Source organism: Podarcis vaucheri, assembly GCF_965113315.1.
Source record: "Podarcis vaucheri genome assembly, chromosome: 2".
In the NCBI taxonomy this organism is placed as follows: Eukaryota; Metazoa; Chordata; class Lepidosauria; order Squamata; family Lacertidae; genus Podarcis; species Podarcis vaucheri.
This window is the reverse complement of record NC_138760.1, coordinates 36,766,193-36,783,825: the sequence shown is the minus strand read 5'-3', so window position 1 is coordinate 36,783,825 and position 17,633 is coordinate 36,766,193. Positions and strand designations below refer to the sequence as shown.

General features: G+C 41.5%; 1 protein-coding gene across 3 annotated transcripts in view; it reads left to right on the top strand.

Annotated features, from left to right (window-relative positions):
• Nucleotides 1-17,633, top strand: part of ABCC3 (ATP binding cassette subfamily C member 3) — a 74,526-nt gene that overhangs the window by 37,668 nt on the left and 19,225 nt on the right. For all 3 annotated transcript variants that reach the window (XM_082211017.1, XM_082211018.1, XM_082211019.1), the window contains 8 exons: nt 1,872-2,090; nt 3,810-3,987; nt 6,714-6,875; nt 8,166-8,258; nt 11,264-11,467; nt 14,758-14,904; nt 15,245-15,332; nt 16,194-16,260. In XM_082211017.1, coding sequence (XP_082067143.1) covers nt 1,872-2,090; nt 3,810-3,987; nt 6,714-6,875; nt 8,166-8,258; nt 11,264-11,467; nt 14,758-14,904; nt 15,245-15,332; nt 16,194-16,260 — 1,158 coding nt within the window. The remainder of the gene's footprint in view (nt 1-1,871; nt 2,091-3,809; nt 3,988-6,713; nt 6,876-8,165; nt 8,259-11,263; nt 11,468-14,757; nt 14,905-15,244; nt 15,333-16,193; nt 16,261-17,633) is intronic.

Sequence of the window (17,633 nt, the reverse complement as noted above, 5' to 3'; positions counted from 1 at the left end):
CTACAAACATTTCTTAGCAGAGTGATGATGACTTATCTGTTATGGTTACAGACCAATAAAAGGGGATGCAAACAGGATAACTATAATAAAAATACTGATATTCTCAGAGGGGCCAAAAGGGAGTTCCTGCTTTACCATCTGGCTCTTAATTTATATTTTAGATAGGAAAAAATTAGCTACATTTTCAGTAATGTAAGAAGAGGAATCATTTAAGCAAGAGATAGCCTAATTTCACTGGGTCTTCCAGGTAAAGAAAGAATCAGCTTTTTTCTGGGCTTATTATACAAATTGTCACATATAGATTAAAATGACCCACAAGTTTTGTCTCTCTGATCCCACAGGGACAAATACCTTCATTATGTGAAATGTTCTTAAACTTGCCTGTATGCAAAGCAGAAGGCAGAACATTAATAAAATAAGAACACTGAGGATAAATGCTCTCTATATCTGTAAATAGCAGAGTGTCTGAGGTTTTATCTTATCCGGAGAGATAACTGGTACGCTGAATCACTCAGCTGTGTATGGCTCATGAGCCATCACATGCATACCTGATAAGACACACAGTACAGTTCCTTCCACCTCAGAATGCATGTTGTGTACATAGTGGATCATTTGCTTTAAATCACCCCTATGCCAGCTCTCTCTTTATGTGAGCATACCGGGGGGGGGGGGGAGAAGATCAGGTCGCTGTTGATGTTTTGTCGTGAGTTAAGCTAAGTTAAGGATCAGTTTCCCCAATCACATGAAGGGGTTCAATTTGCTTTCAAGTGAACAGGAACAGAAGTCCCTGTGGGCCTTTCCCTGTTCAACAGGAGGAAGGGCAGGGACTGAGAGGTGTGTGGTGTGGGACTGGCGCATGCACCCCCTTCCCCGGTCCACACTTTGAGCTTTCATGTGTTTGGGCAAATACCTGACTTCCATTAATTTGTGCCCTTGTCTTGAAATGTCACTGGAATAGTGGTTTGGTTGGGCGCAAAATCGGTGAAAGGATAGTCAAAACTGTTGTAAAGTAAGAGGCTGTTAGACATAAAATAATTGAGGTAAAAGTACTGGAAGATGCATGGCAAAACCATAGCTGTAGTGGTAACAGGGCTTTTTGATTCATAAAATACTAAACAAAATAATTTAGTAGGCTTTATCCAACCCCAGAAGAGACCTATTGAAATCAATGGACCTAAATTACTTGTGTGAACTGATTTCAATTGGTCTCTTCTGAGTAAAGCTATCACCCATTAGTTTTATTTCTTGAAGAACCAAAAAAACAAAAAAAATGTTGATGTTTGAAATGTGGCTGCTTTCCTAAGCAAGTATGTTGATCATCATCATTTTGCTGAACAGAAAAGGGAAATTATCAGATGCCGAAGGCTGTATTTGCCTGAGCCAAGGCTTTAGACTACAGCTTTTTATTTAAGTAAAACTAAACTAATTTAATCTTAATCATTCCTACATGAACTGGCCAGTCTTCAATTGATCTGATACGTTGATGTGGAAGTTTCTGCCCCTGAATACTCCAAACAGAGGGACTGCAGTAGTAATATCTCATATGACTTAATTTGCAAATCAGGTTCCAAATGTGCTGCCTTATGTCACTATAATTTAAATATGCAGCTTTAACATAGTTATTAAATAAAGTACAGATTTTAACACAGACAGTACTTTAAACTGAGGTCCCTTTTTTTCATGGGGGAAACTGCTCCCTGCTCTTGGCTACTAAAATGTGGGGCCCATATCCTAAAAACATATCTTAGCAGTTCTCACAGAATCAAGGCCACATTTGAGGCCCAAAGGCTGCTATTATTTAAGAGAGTCAACATTCCTAACAAACCCTTCACTTTTTCAGCTGACTTTAACCATGTCTTTTGTTCCCCTAGGAAAAAAGATATATCCTATACGAAAAGCTCGAACCAAATAGAGAACCATGTTGGTGATGGCCTTGAGGAAACAGAAATCCTGATAAGTAGCAACACAAAGCAGAAAGAACCATCTTTTCTCAAAGCCTTACTCAGGACCTTTGGCCCATACTTCTTAATCGGCTCCTTCTTTAAATTAATTCAAGATCTGTTGTCTTTCGTCAACCCCAAGTTGCTAGGGTGAGTTCTGCACTCTCATTCAAGTTCATTTCACATCATCCATTAGCACAGTGTTTCCAAAACTTAGGTCTCCAGCTGTTTTTTTGAACTACGACTCCCATCATCCCTAGCTAACAGAACCAGTGGTCAGGGATGATGGAAATGGTAGTCCAAAAATAGCTGGAAACCCTATTTTGGGAAACCTTGCATTAGTGAATAGCTAGTGAAAAGGTAATAGTTTTAAGGCGCCACTTGCTTTCTGCAAGCTTTTGGGGTTTTCGCATTTACTGCACTCCATTCCCTGCATGTCGCAGGACACCTATTTTATCCTGTGCTGAGTCCTTGCCTATCTGCATAGCCGATGCGGGGAATCGCAGGGGAGAATGGCAGTCTGATAGGGAAAGGCTGTCAATGAGGAAATACATAATGGGTTTTCATGTGTTACTAGTTTTACATAAGAACACTGAGTGGGAAACAAGGGAGGCTTTCATTTAGACATATCGCTAACGTGACTAAATGGTGTAGTGTCTCCTCCATGCACCATATTTCTTTCCAGTTCACACTTGCATGTCTACATGGTAAAGAATCCCATTTTGAACTGCAACACACAAAAGTTCATCTATGTGTGTTGATTGGCAGATGCAAAGATTACATGTGTGCATGCTTTCCAGTCAGGGAAAGACATTGTGCTGCCTGAGGCAGGATCTGCATCTGTCTTCATGATAGGGGAGGGCTGTAGCCCAGTGAAATATGCTTTGCATGTAGACGGTCCCAGGTTTAATCCTCGGCATCTCCAGGTAGTGGCTGTGCAGAAGAAGAGGGCAGGGGATGATGCTAGAAAACAGTATAGAAAACAGGAAAGTGGCCGGACTATCTTTGTGGCAGACTAGCATGGCAGCTTTGTGAGGAGGCACAAATTTCCCATCACCACCCGAAGCAGCTGCTTCATTTTGCCACATGATAGAGCTGGCCCTATTTTACCGTGCCTTGCATGTACTATGTAGCTCTAACTTGCTTCAGCTTTTCAGCCCCTCTACACACTATGCTGGGACGCGGGTGGCTCTTGGGTTAAACCACAGAGACTAGGACTTGCCGATCAGAAGATCGGCGGTTCGAATCCTTGTGACGGGGTGAGCTCCCGTTGCTTGGTCCCTGCTCCTGCCAACCTAGCAGTTCGAAAGCACGTCAAAGTGCAAGTAGATAAATAGGTACTGCTCTGGCAGGAAGGTAAACAGCGTTTCCGTGCGCTGCTCTGGTTCTCCAGAAGCGGCTTAGTCATGCTGGCCACATGACCCAGAAGCTGTACGCCAGCTCCCTCGGCCAATAAAGCGAAATGAGTGCTGCAACCCCGGAGTCGGCCATGACTGGACCTAATGGTCAGGGGTCCCTTTACCTTTACACACTATGCTGGCACAGTGAAATCCAGGTATGCCATTTGACCAACACACAACACCAATCAACATACAGGTGTCTGCCCGCCCCCCGCCCCCATTTTCCACAATATTTTTTATTTTAGATTTTTTAAATTGGATTGCTGTAGAATAATGAAGGGGATAAAACAATTAATAAGATGTTTGAGGTGGTCTTATGCCTTTTAGGCATGTGTCCAGAAGAATGGTTTGAATTATTGGTGCTTCTACTTCGCTGTGGGTAAGAATCAGTAGTGTGTTGTGCTTTGCCCCACTAATCTCATCATTTCTTCCCCTTGTTGTCTATTTGTTTCGTCTCCTCCTTAAACAGTCTGTTAATTGGCTTCATTAAGAATAAAAGTGCTCCCTTATGGTGGGGATATCTGACTGCAGCTTTGATGTTTTCCTCTGCTGTGCTTCAGACGATAATCCTTCACCAGCATTTCCAGTACTGCTTTGTTACTGGGATGAGACTGAGAACGGGCATCATCGGGATGATCTACAGAAAGGTAGAAGCAGGCTAATGTTTTTCCAAGCACAGGCAGTGAATATGAGCAAGAGATTTTGCTTGAGGGGGCAGAAAGAAAGCACCGTATTTTCGTAATGTTGTAAAAAGGAGGAGCCAATAGGATTTGGCAATGCACTGAATATGAGGAGTGAAAGAGAGGGAGGATTCAAATGCACAAGCCCTGGACTGTGCACTGCATGCAATGGCAGGAAAAGACTTATATCAACTGTCTCTAATCTGCACATACACATTCCATGTTTCTTCTCAGTGTTCTGGCATTTGCAGTTTATTCATAAATGCTTCTGTTGCCACTTGCAACATTAAATCTTAAAGAATTAAGGAATTTTAATCTAGCGCTCAGCCCAGCTTTGACCACCCCCAGTCCAGAACTGTCCTTTTATCTGCATTTCCATAATTCTGGCATCATTACTTATTCCTGCCCTTTTTCTCAGTTGGCTCTCATCAACCAGTGCTTGGGTGGCTGACATCTCAAGAACAATCCTGTAACTATTCAACTATCCAAAACACACACACACACACCCGCCACTTGACATCTCCTTCAAAGACTTGGGCTCCCTTCACACGCACACATTCAACCATGTGGAAGCAAGCTCAGATGTGGCTGTAGTCTTTGCATGTGAGATTACCAGAGGCATGTGGGCGAGGCTTAATGTGTGGGTCTTTCCCACCCATTAATTGCTTTCCTTCCGGCATAGTGCCAGCTGAATGGAAAAGACCCACACAGACATGTAGGATTTTGTATAAATTGGTGTGCTTGTGAAGGGCTCCCTAATATTATGTTAGCAAGTAGAATGAATACAAACCCATATTCTTTTGGTGTTTGTAACTGGATAATTAGGACCATCCTAACCATGTTCGCCACAGTTTTAAGTTATTTTTGAATGTAACCCAAATTGTCCTTGGTATTGCCCAACACAGGCCTGCTTTTGTGCAGGAAAACACATTTTGCTACCTGCTCAACACCAGATACATCATGCTGAGGTTTTTATGGTACTAGCCCGATAGATGTGCCATACTGTCTTGCATTTTTTATTAATCAGATTTGCTTAAAAACGATTGTGTAAAAGCTAAACGAATTTGTGGCAGTTGAAAATCATTCTTGAAAGAATAGTTCTTCAACTGGTAACACTAACCATTGCACACATGTATAAAGTGGATTTGATGCTTGGTGCATGACATACTGTGCACATTTAGCTCTATTTGTGCATCATGTGTTTGCATTCTTGGTACCCCAGCTACAGCTGCTTGTGAAATCCTCACAAATACTTCTCCTCCATACCAAACTATTTTAATTATTCCTCTGTTTTGCAAGTTCCCCAAGTCATTTGTATAAACAGGATATATAAAAAAACAAGACTGTATTTGAGTTTGCTTATATTTGCATACTCAAATGAGTGCAGTAGTGGTTGGAACAATTTTATATCTTTAGTTATAAATGAGTGGCTAATATAACAATACAATGCATAATGGAAGCCCAGCCCACCTCACCCTCTGTGAGTACCAAGTTTTGGCATATCTTTGTTTTGTGGAAAAATCTTACATGTGGAAAATCTTACATGATGAGCCACTACGCAGAACAGCTGCCAGAGGGAGGGTCTTAGACTGGCAGACCCAAGCTCACTTACAAGGAAGTAAGACCCATTGGACACAGTAAAGTCTCACTTGCTAGTGAACATTCATAAGATAGTGTTGTTAAAGTAGCCTCTATGTAATGGTGGTCGTAACATGAACTGATCCTTAATATACATTTCCTGAAGAGCTTTCTTTCAATTCAAAACTCTTAATATGGAAGGTTTGCATGTGGCAATCTTTTCCTATTGTTTATTCCTTTTGGACTAAAGTCTTTAGCAAGACACAGCTGATTGCTAACCAGATTATTGCCTTAGATCCAAAAACTGCTTTATTACCTGTTTATGAGGGAGAGGCACAGGATCTTACCCAAAGAGACCTCATGAGGGCTGCAAGACATACTATAGCAAAGTTTGGGAGGTCTTTAAATACAAGAGCCATGGTTTATGGAACTCTGGGACTTGATGCTCATGGAAAAAGTAACTAACAAATTGCAGGAACAAAGAAGTAATAAGAAGTCAGGCAGCTTTAATTCACCTGTATGCTGCCAAAACGCAACAAGGATACAGGCATCCCATGGGGATCTTTGGAAATACAGTTTTTGTTTGATAAGAGGAATGGTTTATATTGAATATGGGCTTCTACTGCATGGGATATAGTACTCTTGGGATGTGGCAGAGAGGATGTTCTTTCTGTTCTGAAAAATAAGAGTTTTAAAAATATGGAAGGTTTTCTGGTGGGAGCTTGGAAATACACCAGGAACCAGTGAAGTTGCCACAAAGCTAGCGAGATATGTTCCCACCAGCCAGTCCAAGCTGTAATCTGGGGTAACTGAAGTTTCTGAATAGTCTTTGGAGGTAGCCCCAGGACTGATGCATTGCAGTAGTCCAGTCTGGATGTTCCCAGAGCATGGATAGCTGTGGCCAGGCTATCTGCCCAGAATAGCATTCAGATAAAACACCAACTGAAGCAAATGGAAGGTATTTCAAGGCATGGAAACCTCCAGTGACAGACCAGGATCTATCAGCATCTCTAAGCTGCAAACCTGATTCTTGGGGTGGTGGAAGTACAGGATCAAGATGTTACAAAATGAGGAAATATGCCTAAATAAGGGAGTTTCTCTCATTGTCTCTCCAGTCTTTAGTCATCACCAACTCAGCAAAGCGCTCTTCCACTGTTGGAGAAATTGTCAACCTGATGTCAGTGGATGCCCAAAGATTGATGGATCTGACTACCTTCCTAAACATGGTGTGGTCTGCACCGCTCCAGATATGCCTAGCTTTAGGCTTTCTCTGGCAGGTACAGAGTCACTTATGTTTGTTCTCTCTGATTTGGCACAATGTGCAGCCAGTAAGCTTAAGGCTGACCCAGCTTGAAGGGGGAAAGGGATTGTGGAAAATCATATTGCATGCAACCTGTTGCTCCCAGCAGAATTCCAAGCCCTTGTCTTTAGAATGTTCTGTCTGAATAGATGAATAACTGTGGATGCAGAGCTCAGGTGAGCTGCAATATCCTTAGATTTAAAGAGCCATAGCAGGAGTATAATGGGAGAAGGATCCTAGAGATGAGTTTAGGGAATGGTTTTTATTTATCTCAGTTTTTATTTGCATAGCTGCTGTAGAACATTGCAGTCCTCAATTCCCCCTTAGCTCAATAAAAGAGATCTCTAATGATAAACATAAAAAACAGCTTCTCAGGTTCATTTTTTGTCTGCTTTTGAGAGCCAGTGTGGTGTAGTGGTTAAGAGCGGTAGTCACGTAATCTGGGAAACCGGGTTCGTGTCTCCACTCCTCCACATGCAGCTGCTGGGTGACCTTGGGCCAGTCACACTTCTGTGAAGTCTCTCAGCCCCACTCACCTCACAGAGTGTTTGTTGTGGGGGAGGAAGGGAAAGGAGAATGTTAGCCGCTTTGAGACTCCTGAAGGGGAGTGAAAGGCGGGATATCAAATCCAAACTCTTCTTCTGTATAACGATGTGCCTAACATAAACTGGTGCATTTGTGAAGCAGGTTATGGAACCATTTTTTACCAGTTTGCTTCTATGTAGAGTGCCAGTATACATCATCCAAGGAGCCATTTTTAGCAGTGCCTGTGGTGGTTATAAATAAATACCCAAAGATTTTGAATTCACAGTTAATTAGGTTTTACTCAGAGTAGACCTACTGAAATTAGCAGAGCTAACTTAGCCGTGTTCATTAATTTCAATGGGTCTGTTCTGAGTAAAACTTTGTTGAATACCACCCTTTATGTTCTCCTGTCCTCCATTCCTGCTTAGCTTCCAAGTACGCATACGTGACTGCTTGGTGCAGATAAAAAGAGAAGTTCCATAAGGATTTTGCATAGCTTCTCTAGGTTCTTACACTTCATGTTGAAAATCTATTTAGTCAACTTTAGCCATGTAAACATTTCTGTTCTTTAGTGGTTAGAGTGCTGGACATAGCTTCCTGTGTGTCACTGTAAAATGAGAGGAGGATCATGTATGGAACTTTGAGCTTCTAGGAGGGTATAAATACAATAAATTCCAGTTTTAAAAAATATTAATTGGAAGAGAATAGAATAATGACTGATGTGTTTTGCATCGTTTTGAAGGAATTAGGGCCGTCTGTGTTGGCAGGAGTTGCTGTGATGGTCTTACTCATCCCATTTAATGCTGTAATAGCTATTAAAACCAGAGCACTCCAGGTAAGTAAACTCTAGTACATCCATTCCAAACTAATTTGGATTGTCTAGCTGAGGCTCCCTGCAAAAGGAAGCAGAAAGAGGGTGCTGGCAGATTAGCCAGCACTTAGAGCAATTTGACTACCGTGTGCAGAGAGCTTGGCTTCTTTGCACCTGCTTGTCTGCCCTGGGATTTCTGACTTGCCTTGCCTTCAAATCTCACCGTGAAACTTTACCTGAGCTGCTGCCTGCTCAAGGCCCTTCTCCTGTCTGTTTTTTTCCTGAACAGGGTCCTGATTATCTTGTGCCCTGGACTTTATTCTCATTTGCTTTCTGTCTAGAAAAGATTCTGCAAAACCTCTTCTTGCAGATTTCCCATTTTTTTCCCAGAGCAGCGGGTAGAAGAAAAATTTTCCACAGTGCTTTCTTTTTCCTGTCAATACAGTGGTACCTCTGGTTACAAACTTAATTCATTCCCGAGGTCTGTTCTTAACCTGAAAACTGAGGTACCACTTTAGCTAATGGGGCCTCCCGCTGCCACTGAGCCACCAGCGCACAATTTCTCATCTCATCCTGAGGTAAAGTTCTTAACCCGAGGTACTACTGTACTCTGTGTTTGTTACCTGAGGTGTTTGTAACCCGAGGTACCACTGTACTCTGCTCAGAAGGAGCATGATGGGTGAGATTGCCCATAGAGTAGAGGTCCACTGTGCCCTCCACTCAGTATAGTTTTGAATCACACAGCTGCAGATCTCGGATATCATCTGGATCATTTCTGTGAACTGCTTAACATCCCACCCTGTGATTATTATCAAAATTATAACATGCCCTACACAGTGAGCAAAGGAAGCCAAGAGCAATTAGACACGTGTTTGGAATATATTCACATATATATGCTAAGGATACTGCCATGAGCACCATTAATGGATGCCTTTGCAACGAAAACTTTCAATGCAGCTTTATTCCCAGGTACATGTAGGATTGCAGCATTAAGAGTTTTGCAGCCAGTTCTAATGGGAGTGATACTAAAATTCCTTTTCTTTCACCGAATGCTAATAATTGACTCATTTTAATTGTGAGGGGATGTTTAAAAACAGCTGATTTTTATTTACATTTTAGTGATCCTGTGTTGGTGCTGCTTATTTTCTGCACTGCATTTCACTTAAGCTGAGCATGAACTTTAGCTCTGCAGCTGCTGCTGCTGTTTCTGTTTTCCTCACTCTCCTTATACTTCCACGGTGCAGTTCTTTTGTAGCTTGTCAGTTGAACAAGAGCACACGATGAAAGGAATTCAGTGAAAGATATTTTTCTTTTGTGGGCGGGGGGAATACAACCACCACCACCATCTAATGGCGAATTGCCTGATGCTGTAGGCTGCCATGTCTCCACCGCCCCCTCCACCGACCTTAAAAAGTCACCTAAATAGTAAATAGGAACCACATTCCTTCCCTTGGCTGCTTGACAGTGGTTTCTGTACAACCAGCAAGGACAGAAATGTGATGGAAAGAGTCCAGAAAAAAAGCCTTAGTGAGTGATTAATGGCTTTTCTTTCTGCCTCCTTTATGATGATGAGTCTGCCGGCAAAAGAACCACACACAGAATATCAGGCTGGTTTCAGCTTTGTTCTAAGTACATAAAGATTAAAATGCAACCTATGTCCTAGTGACCGAGAGCTAAGCTTCACATATTACATCTTGAACATATTCGAAAATTGGGAACAGAGAAAATTGCCTTACAGTGAATCAGACCATTGGTCCATCTTGCTCAGTATTGTCTACGCCCACTGGGATTGTGCCCAGGGTTTCAGACAGAGAATCCCTCCCAGCCCTACCTGCAGATCCTGGGGATCAAACCTGGGACCTTAGGCATGCAAAGCAGATGCTCTGCAACTGGGCTGTGGCCCTTCCCCTATCCTATAATTATTGCATATCAAGTAGCCAACGGCCAGTGCTAAGGAAGAGTCCAAATAAGATCTTATTGAGAAATGTTTCTCTTTCTCCACTAAACCCAAACAAGCATGAGTTACAGCTCATAAGGAATAATTTGCAGTTCTCTAGGGTCTCTTGCACATGTTTTTCTTAGAATGTTCTGCCTCAGATCCTTTTAAATGGACGCGGGTCCTCGGGCTTGCCGATCAGAAGGTTGGCGGTTCGAATCCCCACAACGGGGTGAGCTCCCATTGCTCAGTCCCAGCTCCTGCCCACCTAGCAGTTTGAAAGCACGTCAAAGTGCAAGTAGATAAATAGGTACCACTCCTGTGGGAAGGTAAACAGCATTTCCACCAGCTCCCTCAGCCAATAAAGCGAGATGAGCGCCGCAACCCCAGAGTCGGTCATGACTGGACCTAATGGCCAGGGTTCCCTTTACCTTTACCTAGGGTAGAGAAACATTAATGATTAAAAAATAAAAATGAAATGGACTTTATTCATATGTATCTAATGGGTTTTTTTGGGGGAGTGAAACAAAACAAAACTAGAAGCCAGTACTCCTATCTTAATAAAAGTGCTGTGAGTACCAGTGCAATATGCCAGTCCTAGACAGTGAAAAGGGGATTATGGTTCCTGAGATCAAGAAGCGGGATTTTATCTACATTTGGATAGAGCTGTATGCCATTTTGAAGCGAGGTCAAAGCTGTACTGCTTTTTTGGCTTCTTAGAATTCCCAGGCAACACATGGTATGAGGCTACTAGTAGTAAACAATTGGGATATGAGCATGTTAATCCCACATTTAATCTCTAAACTGAATCAACATCCTTGACCAGATACAGTGAGTTAAAGTGGGGTTTTCTTTATTGTTCACATGCCCAACCCATAATAAATTCTTATTCATCTTGCAATGAACATACCTACTTATTTACAATTGTGTAGAAGTATACCATCCATTCAGAAAAGTGGGTGCGGTATTTTAATAGTATCTAAATTTATGAAAGTATTGTTTTGTTATTCCTTGGAGACCTGGACACAGGAAGCACGGTGCAAGTTGTTACACAAATGGCTATTGGTTAATGCTGTTCTTTATCATTGTTTAGGTGCAACAGATGCGCTACAAAGACTCCCGCATCAAGCTAATGAATGAAATTCTAAATGGCATAAAGGTTCTCAAGCTCTATGCTTGGGAACCATCCTTTGCAGAAAAAGTTCTGGAGATAAGGAAGAATGAACTGCAGGTTTTGAAGAAATCAGCCTACCTAAATTCTTTGTCAACATTTGCATGGATCAGTGCACCGTTTCTGGTAAGCTTTGTTTGTGTACCTTATCTTTTGTCAGAGGAACTGTCTGCAAGTTGGCAGGACCGTCCTTGTAACTTAACCAGGGAAAATATGAAAAGTCTGTGAAAAGTCCAGTTGCTGAGCTATTGTTCATACAATGCAAGAAATGGGCATGGCTTGACTTCTTCTCAGGATGTGGCTGCTGGGAGAGGGACCTAAGCCCTGTAAAATGATGCAGTACTACAGGAGAGGAAAGATGACTGAGCATGAGTTTTCTGTAAATCAAAGACGGGGAACCTGTGGCTACCCAGAGCTTGACGGACATCTATTCCCATCAACCCCAGCCAGTTGAGGATCCTGGATGTTGCAGACTCAACATCTGGAGTGGGGGGGTTTACAGGTTTTCCATCCTTACTCTAAGCATGGCAATTTTTACTGCTTCATTATGGAAAGCATAATAAAGAGAGAAGATTGGTTTGATCTGGACTATCCTCGGTTGTCTACTTACTTGCTAAATAAAAAATATTAAGCCTGTAGTAGGCTATCCTTCATATTGCCAAATTCTGAAACTACTTTTAAACTACTTTTTTAAAAAATAGTATTGGTGGTCAAAGTTCCATCTAGTCTGGCAATTGTCTTCAACTAGGACTAGTCAGTTATGCCAGGGAAGCTCATGATGGAAAAAACAATCCTGTACCTGTTCATTGTCCCCAGTATCAGAAGTATACTATCTTCTGTGAACATGAAAGCTGCATTTGGCCAGCAGCCATTATGTTCTATAGATGTGTATAATCCTTTAAAACAGGGGTGGTGAACCTATAGCCCTGCAGGTGTTGCTGAAATACAACTCCCGTCATCCCTGTTAATCACCCATGCTGAGTGGTGGAAGTTAAGAGTAAAAAGAAAGAAAGTAAAACCTGGCCAGAGTTATCCACCCCTGCTTTAAAAAATCATTTTAGCTAGTAACCATTCCCAGTATTTTGTGGCAGTGAATTCCATAACTTGAGTAAGTGTATGAAGAAAAACATTTCCCTGCCTTATCTTGTAGCTGTTGCCAGTCAGTTTCAAAGAGTGACCCTGAATTCTAGTGCTATAAAATGCTGTTTCGCTGTTGTTAGGATAGATGGAATGGACTGGGTGATACAGAACCTATTAGTATTTTTGCAAACAAATCAAACATGTCACATTTTCACCCTCCTAAGAGATTATCTTACCCCCAGTATTTAGATAGGACTAGATTATCAACTAACTAGGCAATATAAGATCTCTTATGAAGGAAGTGTACTTCTTTGAGCTTCATTGTGTGTTCTGACAGAATTTACACAAGATATGTTTTTTAATTAAAAAATGAGAAAAGGTCACCGTTAATAAAAAAAAGGAACTAAGTTCAGCATTCTATAACAGTGGACAATTAATTTTATCAAGATTTCCAGCTATTATCTGGGAATAATACTTATTTTCCAGCATCTCCACCAAAATCAATTACATTCCCAGGTTAAAATGCTTGACTTTTATATCATGACTGAGTTCCCTTTCTTTGACCCTCAAGCCCCCTTCCTGTTAACCTAACCATGAAGTGCTTTAAATTCTATTCACTCCCAAAGATATTCATCTTCACCCATTTACATCATAAGCAGAAAATATTAACAATACTATCTTTAGCCTTCCTCCAAACTTCAGATAGCCTTCCTCCAAACTCTTTATCTAAAGCGTATGTTATCATTTCCTAAGTTTAAAGATGTTCTGTAAGTGTGGTTTCAACACTAACAGAAAGAATGCTCAGCTAAAAACAGAGAGAAAAGGTCAGAGACGGAATCGAGCTTAAGAGGAGAATAAATTCATCCCATCTTTTTTGTGTTTTAACCTTCTACTGCAATATGTAGTCAAACAATAATAAGCCAGGCTTTTTGTACAGCACAAGTCTTACAAGGTTCAGAAAAGCACAAGATGCCACAATTAGAATGATTAGACAAGAGTGCAAAAGAACTCGAAATGATTTAATTTGATCTTGCTAGTTTGCAGTTTTGTCTATTAAAAGGGAATGCACTGAATGCCTACATGATTAAGAATAATGGAGGATGAAGAATGTCATATAGTAGAAATCTGCCAACTCTTCTTGCCAAAGTGTTAAATTAAATAATAAATAGATAGGATCCATTTCTGTAATGGAAGTCCGGGGGGGGGTTATTGTAATTTTTATCTTTATTGTAAAAGATACAGTACTGGATATTGAAATGGATTGTGTTATTAGGATAATTATATTTTGTATGGTATGCCCCACCATTTGCTTGGATCACTGAATGACTTGCTTACATAAAGGCAATTGCCATGAAGTTTTGGAATGGAATATTGTAGAAAAGGGCATGGCTAGCTGGGACTCTGAACAGGATTGCTTAAGACCTCAGCTTTGTTCCTATCCCGTCTCATAATTTTAAATTGGTTTTTTCCCTATACCTCTGCAATCTCATAGATACCCTCCTTGAGACAGGACAACCAAAACTTTGCACAGTATTCTTTGACTGAATCATATCATGGCATGATGATAGTTTGGGCGGGGGGGGGGGTGTCATCACTTCTCCTAAATATTTCCTATATCTGTGAAATGAGTTTACTACTGTGCCTATGTGGCAGGAAAGGGCAAGTTAAAAGAGCTCAACATGCTATACTGTGCAGCTGAGATTCTGGTTTAAGTAAGCAGACTATATTCTGAAACATTAATTTTGAGTTTGGGGTGTCTAGGAATGGCCTTTATGCCACAGTGGACTTTCTACGACAAGCAGTAACTATCCTGCCTCACCTTGTTTACACCAGCTTTCCTCATTCTTTAAGGTAACACTGTTCAGTGTGGAGTTGAGGTACACTAGAAGATCTGTGAGAAAGGGTAGCTATTTCATTTAGTTCTCCTTGTAGCAGAATGCTCTGCAAGATTAATTTTCCAACTTCTTAGTTTTTACTAAGGAGAACAGGGAACTCTTCTGCCCCCATGCTCTGCATATCAGATCCACAGTGGTCAGGGGGACCAATTCAATGTTGTTATAGAATACAGTACTGAGTTGCCACTGCTATTATGAAACACCTTCTGGAGGCTGAATTCCTTGTACTCCTTTGTATTATATTTGCATTATTGTGGAGTGGTGCCATGCTTTCTTGTTCCATAGCATATTAGCATATCAAATAATCCAACCAATTGTTCCTTCATCCCATACAGATTGTTCCTTTCAGATCTTATATTTCCAGGAAGGCTGCGTTTGATTCCCTTAAAAAAAATCAAGCCGACAGGTGTTGTTTATTCAATTTATTTTTCTGGCTTCCAGGTTGCCTTGACCACCTTTGCCGTTTTTGTCACCGTAAATGAAAACAACATCCTTGATGCAGAAAAAGCCTTTGTGTCTCTCTCCCTCTTTAATCTCCTCAGGTTCCCACTCAATATGCTCCCCCAGGTCATTAGCAACATTGCACAGGTAAGAATGCTGCCAGTCCTTTATTTAAACAAAAACCAAATGTAAACTTAACTTAAGGAGTGGGTATCTGAACCAAGCCAGACGTGATCATGACCAACCTGTTGGTTTAAATCCAGTGCCCTACCCCAGTCATGCAGGGGCCACCTCCAAACCAGACTATAGTAGCACACTGTACATAGGGCTGATGCAGATTAACTGCCCATGTGTACCATTTGCACCAGCAAAACAATTTGAGCGGCAGATAAATAACCTCCTGAATTAATGCACAGTTCTTCCCTTAGGACCGCAATAACAAAAATTCATTTCTTTTTCCCCCCTTTTCGTTTGTTTGTTCTGCTAGACGAGCGTTTCACTGAAGAGGATTCAGCACTTCTTGTCAAATGATGAGCTTGATCCAGGCTGTGTTGAAACCAAGTTAATTACTCCAGGTAATAATACACTGGAGTCATTTCATTTGTATGGTGGAGCTGGATAGTGGAGGAGGAAGAAATGGTAGGAGTCTCGTATTTGGTTAATGCAGACCCACAATTGAAGCCTGTGTGTGTCTCTAACATCAAGGCAGCAAGTCGGAGCTTCTCGGACTTATGCCTGCTCCTGTGAAGCACCCTCCCAGGTGGCCCTCTGTTGGCCTCCCCATTTGAGAAAGCCTCTCCATTTGCAGGAAAAGAGGGGAAGGAAGTGTTGAGCCGTCCTTGAGCTGCTAAGAATTAGACTGCACAAAGCACTTGGGTATAATCTCCAGAGAACGGCCAGGCCTGGCTAGGGGAGATAAACAAGTGTGCATTTCAGTAATTGCTACTGGATAAATATTTAAGCTGTGGTTGCTGGATGTCTCTTATTTTAAAAGTTTCCCCTCTTATTCCATAAACACAACAGCTGCATAGAGGATTATGGATGTTACTGCAGAGTCCCATCAGTCCGTAGCGTTCCACATCTACCAGCTCTCCAAAGTGGTGGTGGTGGTGTTGTTTTTTAAAAAAAGAAGTTTGAAATGTTGATCCGGCACTGACCTCAACCGCATGACTTGTGGTCGGGCACGTGACAGAGTGCTGCTTGAGCAACAAAAAAGAAGAAAGCTTTTGTGTTCCCCATAGCTCATCAACAAACGCATCTCACCAGTCCTTTACCCCCCCCCCACTTCCTTCTCATTAAAGAGGCCCAGTTTGAGATTTCTGCTGCCCACTCCCCCTAGCTACTGTGAAATCCGATGTGCGTGCTCAGAAGTCCCACTGAATTTAATTAGGTATAGGACTGCAGCATTAGATTATGTCTTCTTTTCTTAAATACAGGGTATGCTGTTACTGTAAGAGATGGAACATTCAGCTGGGCAAAGGATCTTGAGCCAGCTCTGAAAGAGTAAGCAAGCTTTACTCACTTGTACATATTTGAATTTCCTTACTGCTTATACCTTGAAGCCAGCTCCCTCGGCCTGTAAAGCAAGATGAGTACTGCAACCCCAGAGTCGTCTGCAACTGGACTTAACTGTCAGGGGTCCTTTACTTTTTTTTTTAAACAGTTCCATAAATTTGCCAAATATGGGGCAAGAGCAGACATCAGTATTCAGTATTCAAGGGTATAATTAAACACATGGTCACCTAGAATTAATGGGACATATAAGTGTGCAGCTTTGACTGGATTGTGTCCATGCTTGTTTCTGCTTTTTGCTTTTTGTTTGCTTTATACACTGAAATTTTGCATTTTCAAAATGTAAATATGGTTGCCCCATATTCCTTGCTCCTGTCCAGTAATAACACTAATAACACTAATGTGCAGAATATATGCAGACCTAGCAAAGAAAAAACAAACTTGGTAGGGTTGCCATAGTTCAAGAAGCGAAAATCAGAACACAAGCAAATTGTTGAGCAAAAAAGAGAGATTTTTCGACCGCTTTTCGGAAATTCCCTCTGGACGTCACTGAAATCCTGGTATTGTCTGGGAAAATCTGGATGTGTGGCAACCCTAAACATGGGGAAAGCATTAAAAAAATTCTCTGCCAAATGTATCTGGCAGTATCTCTGCCAGCATTACATGCAGCTGCCAAGACAGTTACTATCTTAATCTAGGCACAAATTACAGGCAGCCTATATGCTTAAGGCATCTGGGAACCTACGGGTGGAGGAGGGACACATGACTGCCTTTCAGATGCCAAGTCAGCATGAGTAGACTTTTTCAGCACTTCTTAGTGCCTTGAAATTGTCTTGTGAAAAGCTTTGGTATTTGTCCAAGTCATGACTCATCAAATCTAGTGCGCACACAGAAAACTTATGAAATGTGGTGACTTGCAACAGGAACATGTGCAAGTAAGTAAATAAATCATGGCTCTGTTTTAGTGCACCACTGCAAAAGTAAAATCTCATTCAGCTGAACACCTACAAAAAGGGACATATGACCCAAAGTTGAAAAAGGTCAGCTGGGAAATGGTAGGGAGCTCTTTGCAACTCACTACAAATTGAATCTAATTGTGTCTCTTTATTTTTTTAAGCTGGCTATGAGACTCCTATGTGTTGTCATGACATCTTTCAGGCTTCCCTCTTCTGAAGGCATTAACTCTCCAGTCATTCTTTCCCTGACCACATGACCAAATCTGGGGAAAGCTGATTAAACAGAATCTCTGGTGGAATGCTGTGTTGAATTCCTGCCAAGAAGAGTACATACCTTGTGCTTAAACACAGCACGTAAAGAAAGACAGACATGTTTTTTACTTTATGATGGAAATTCCAGAGAGCAGC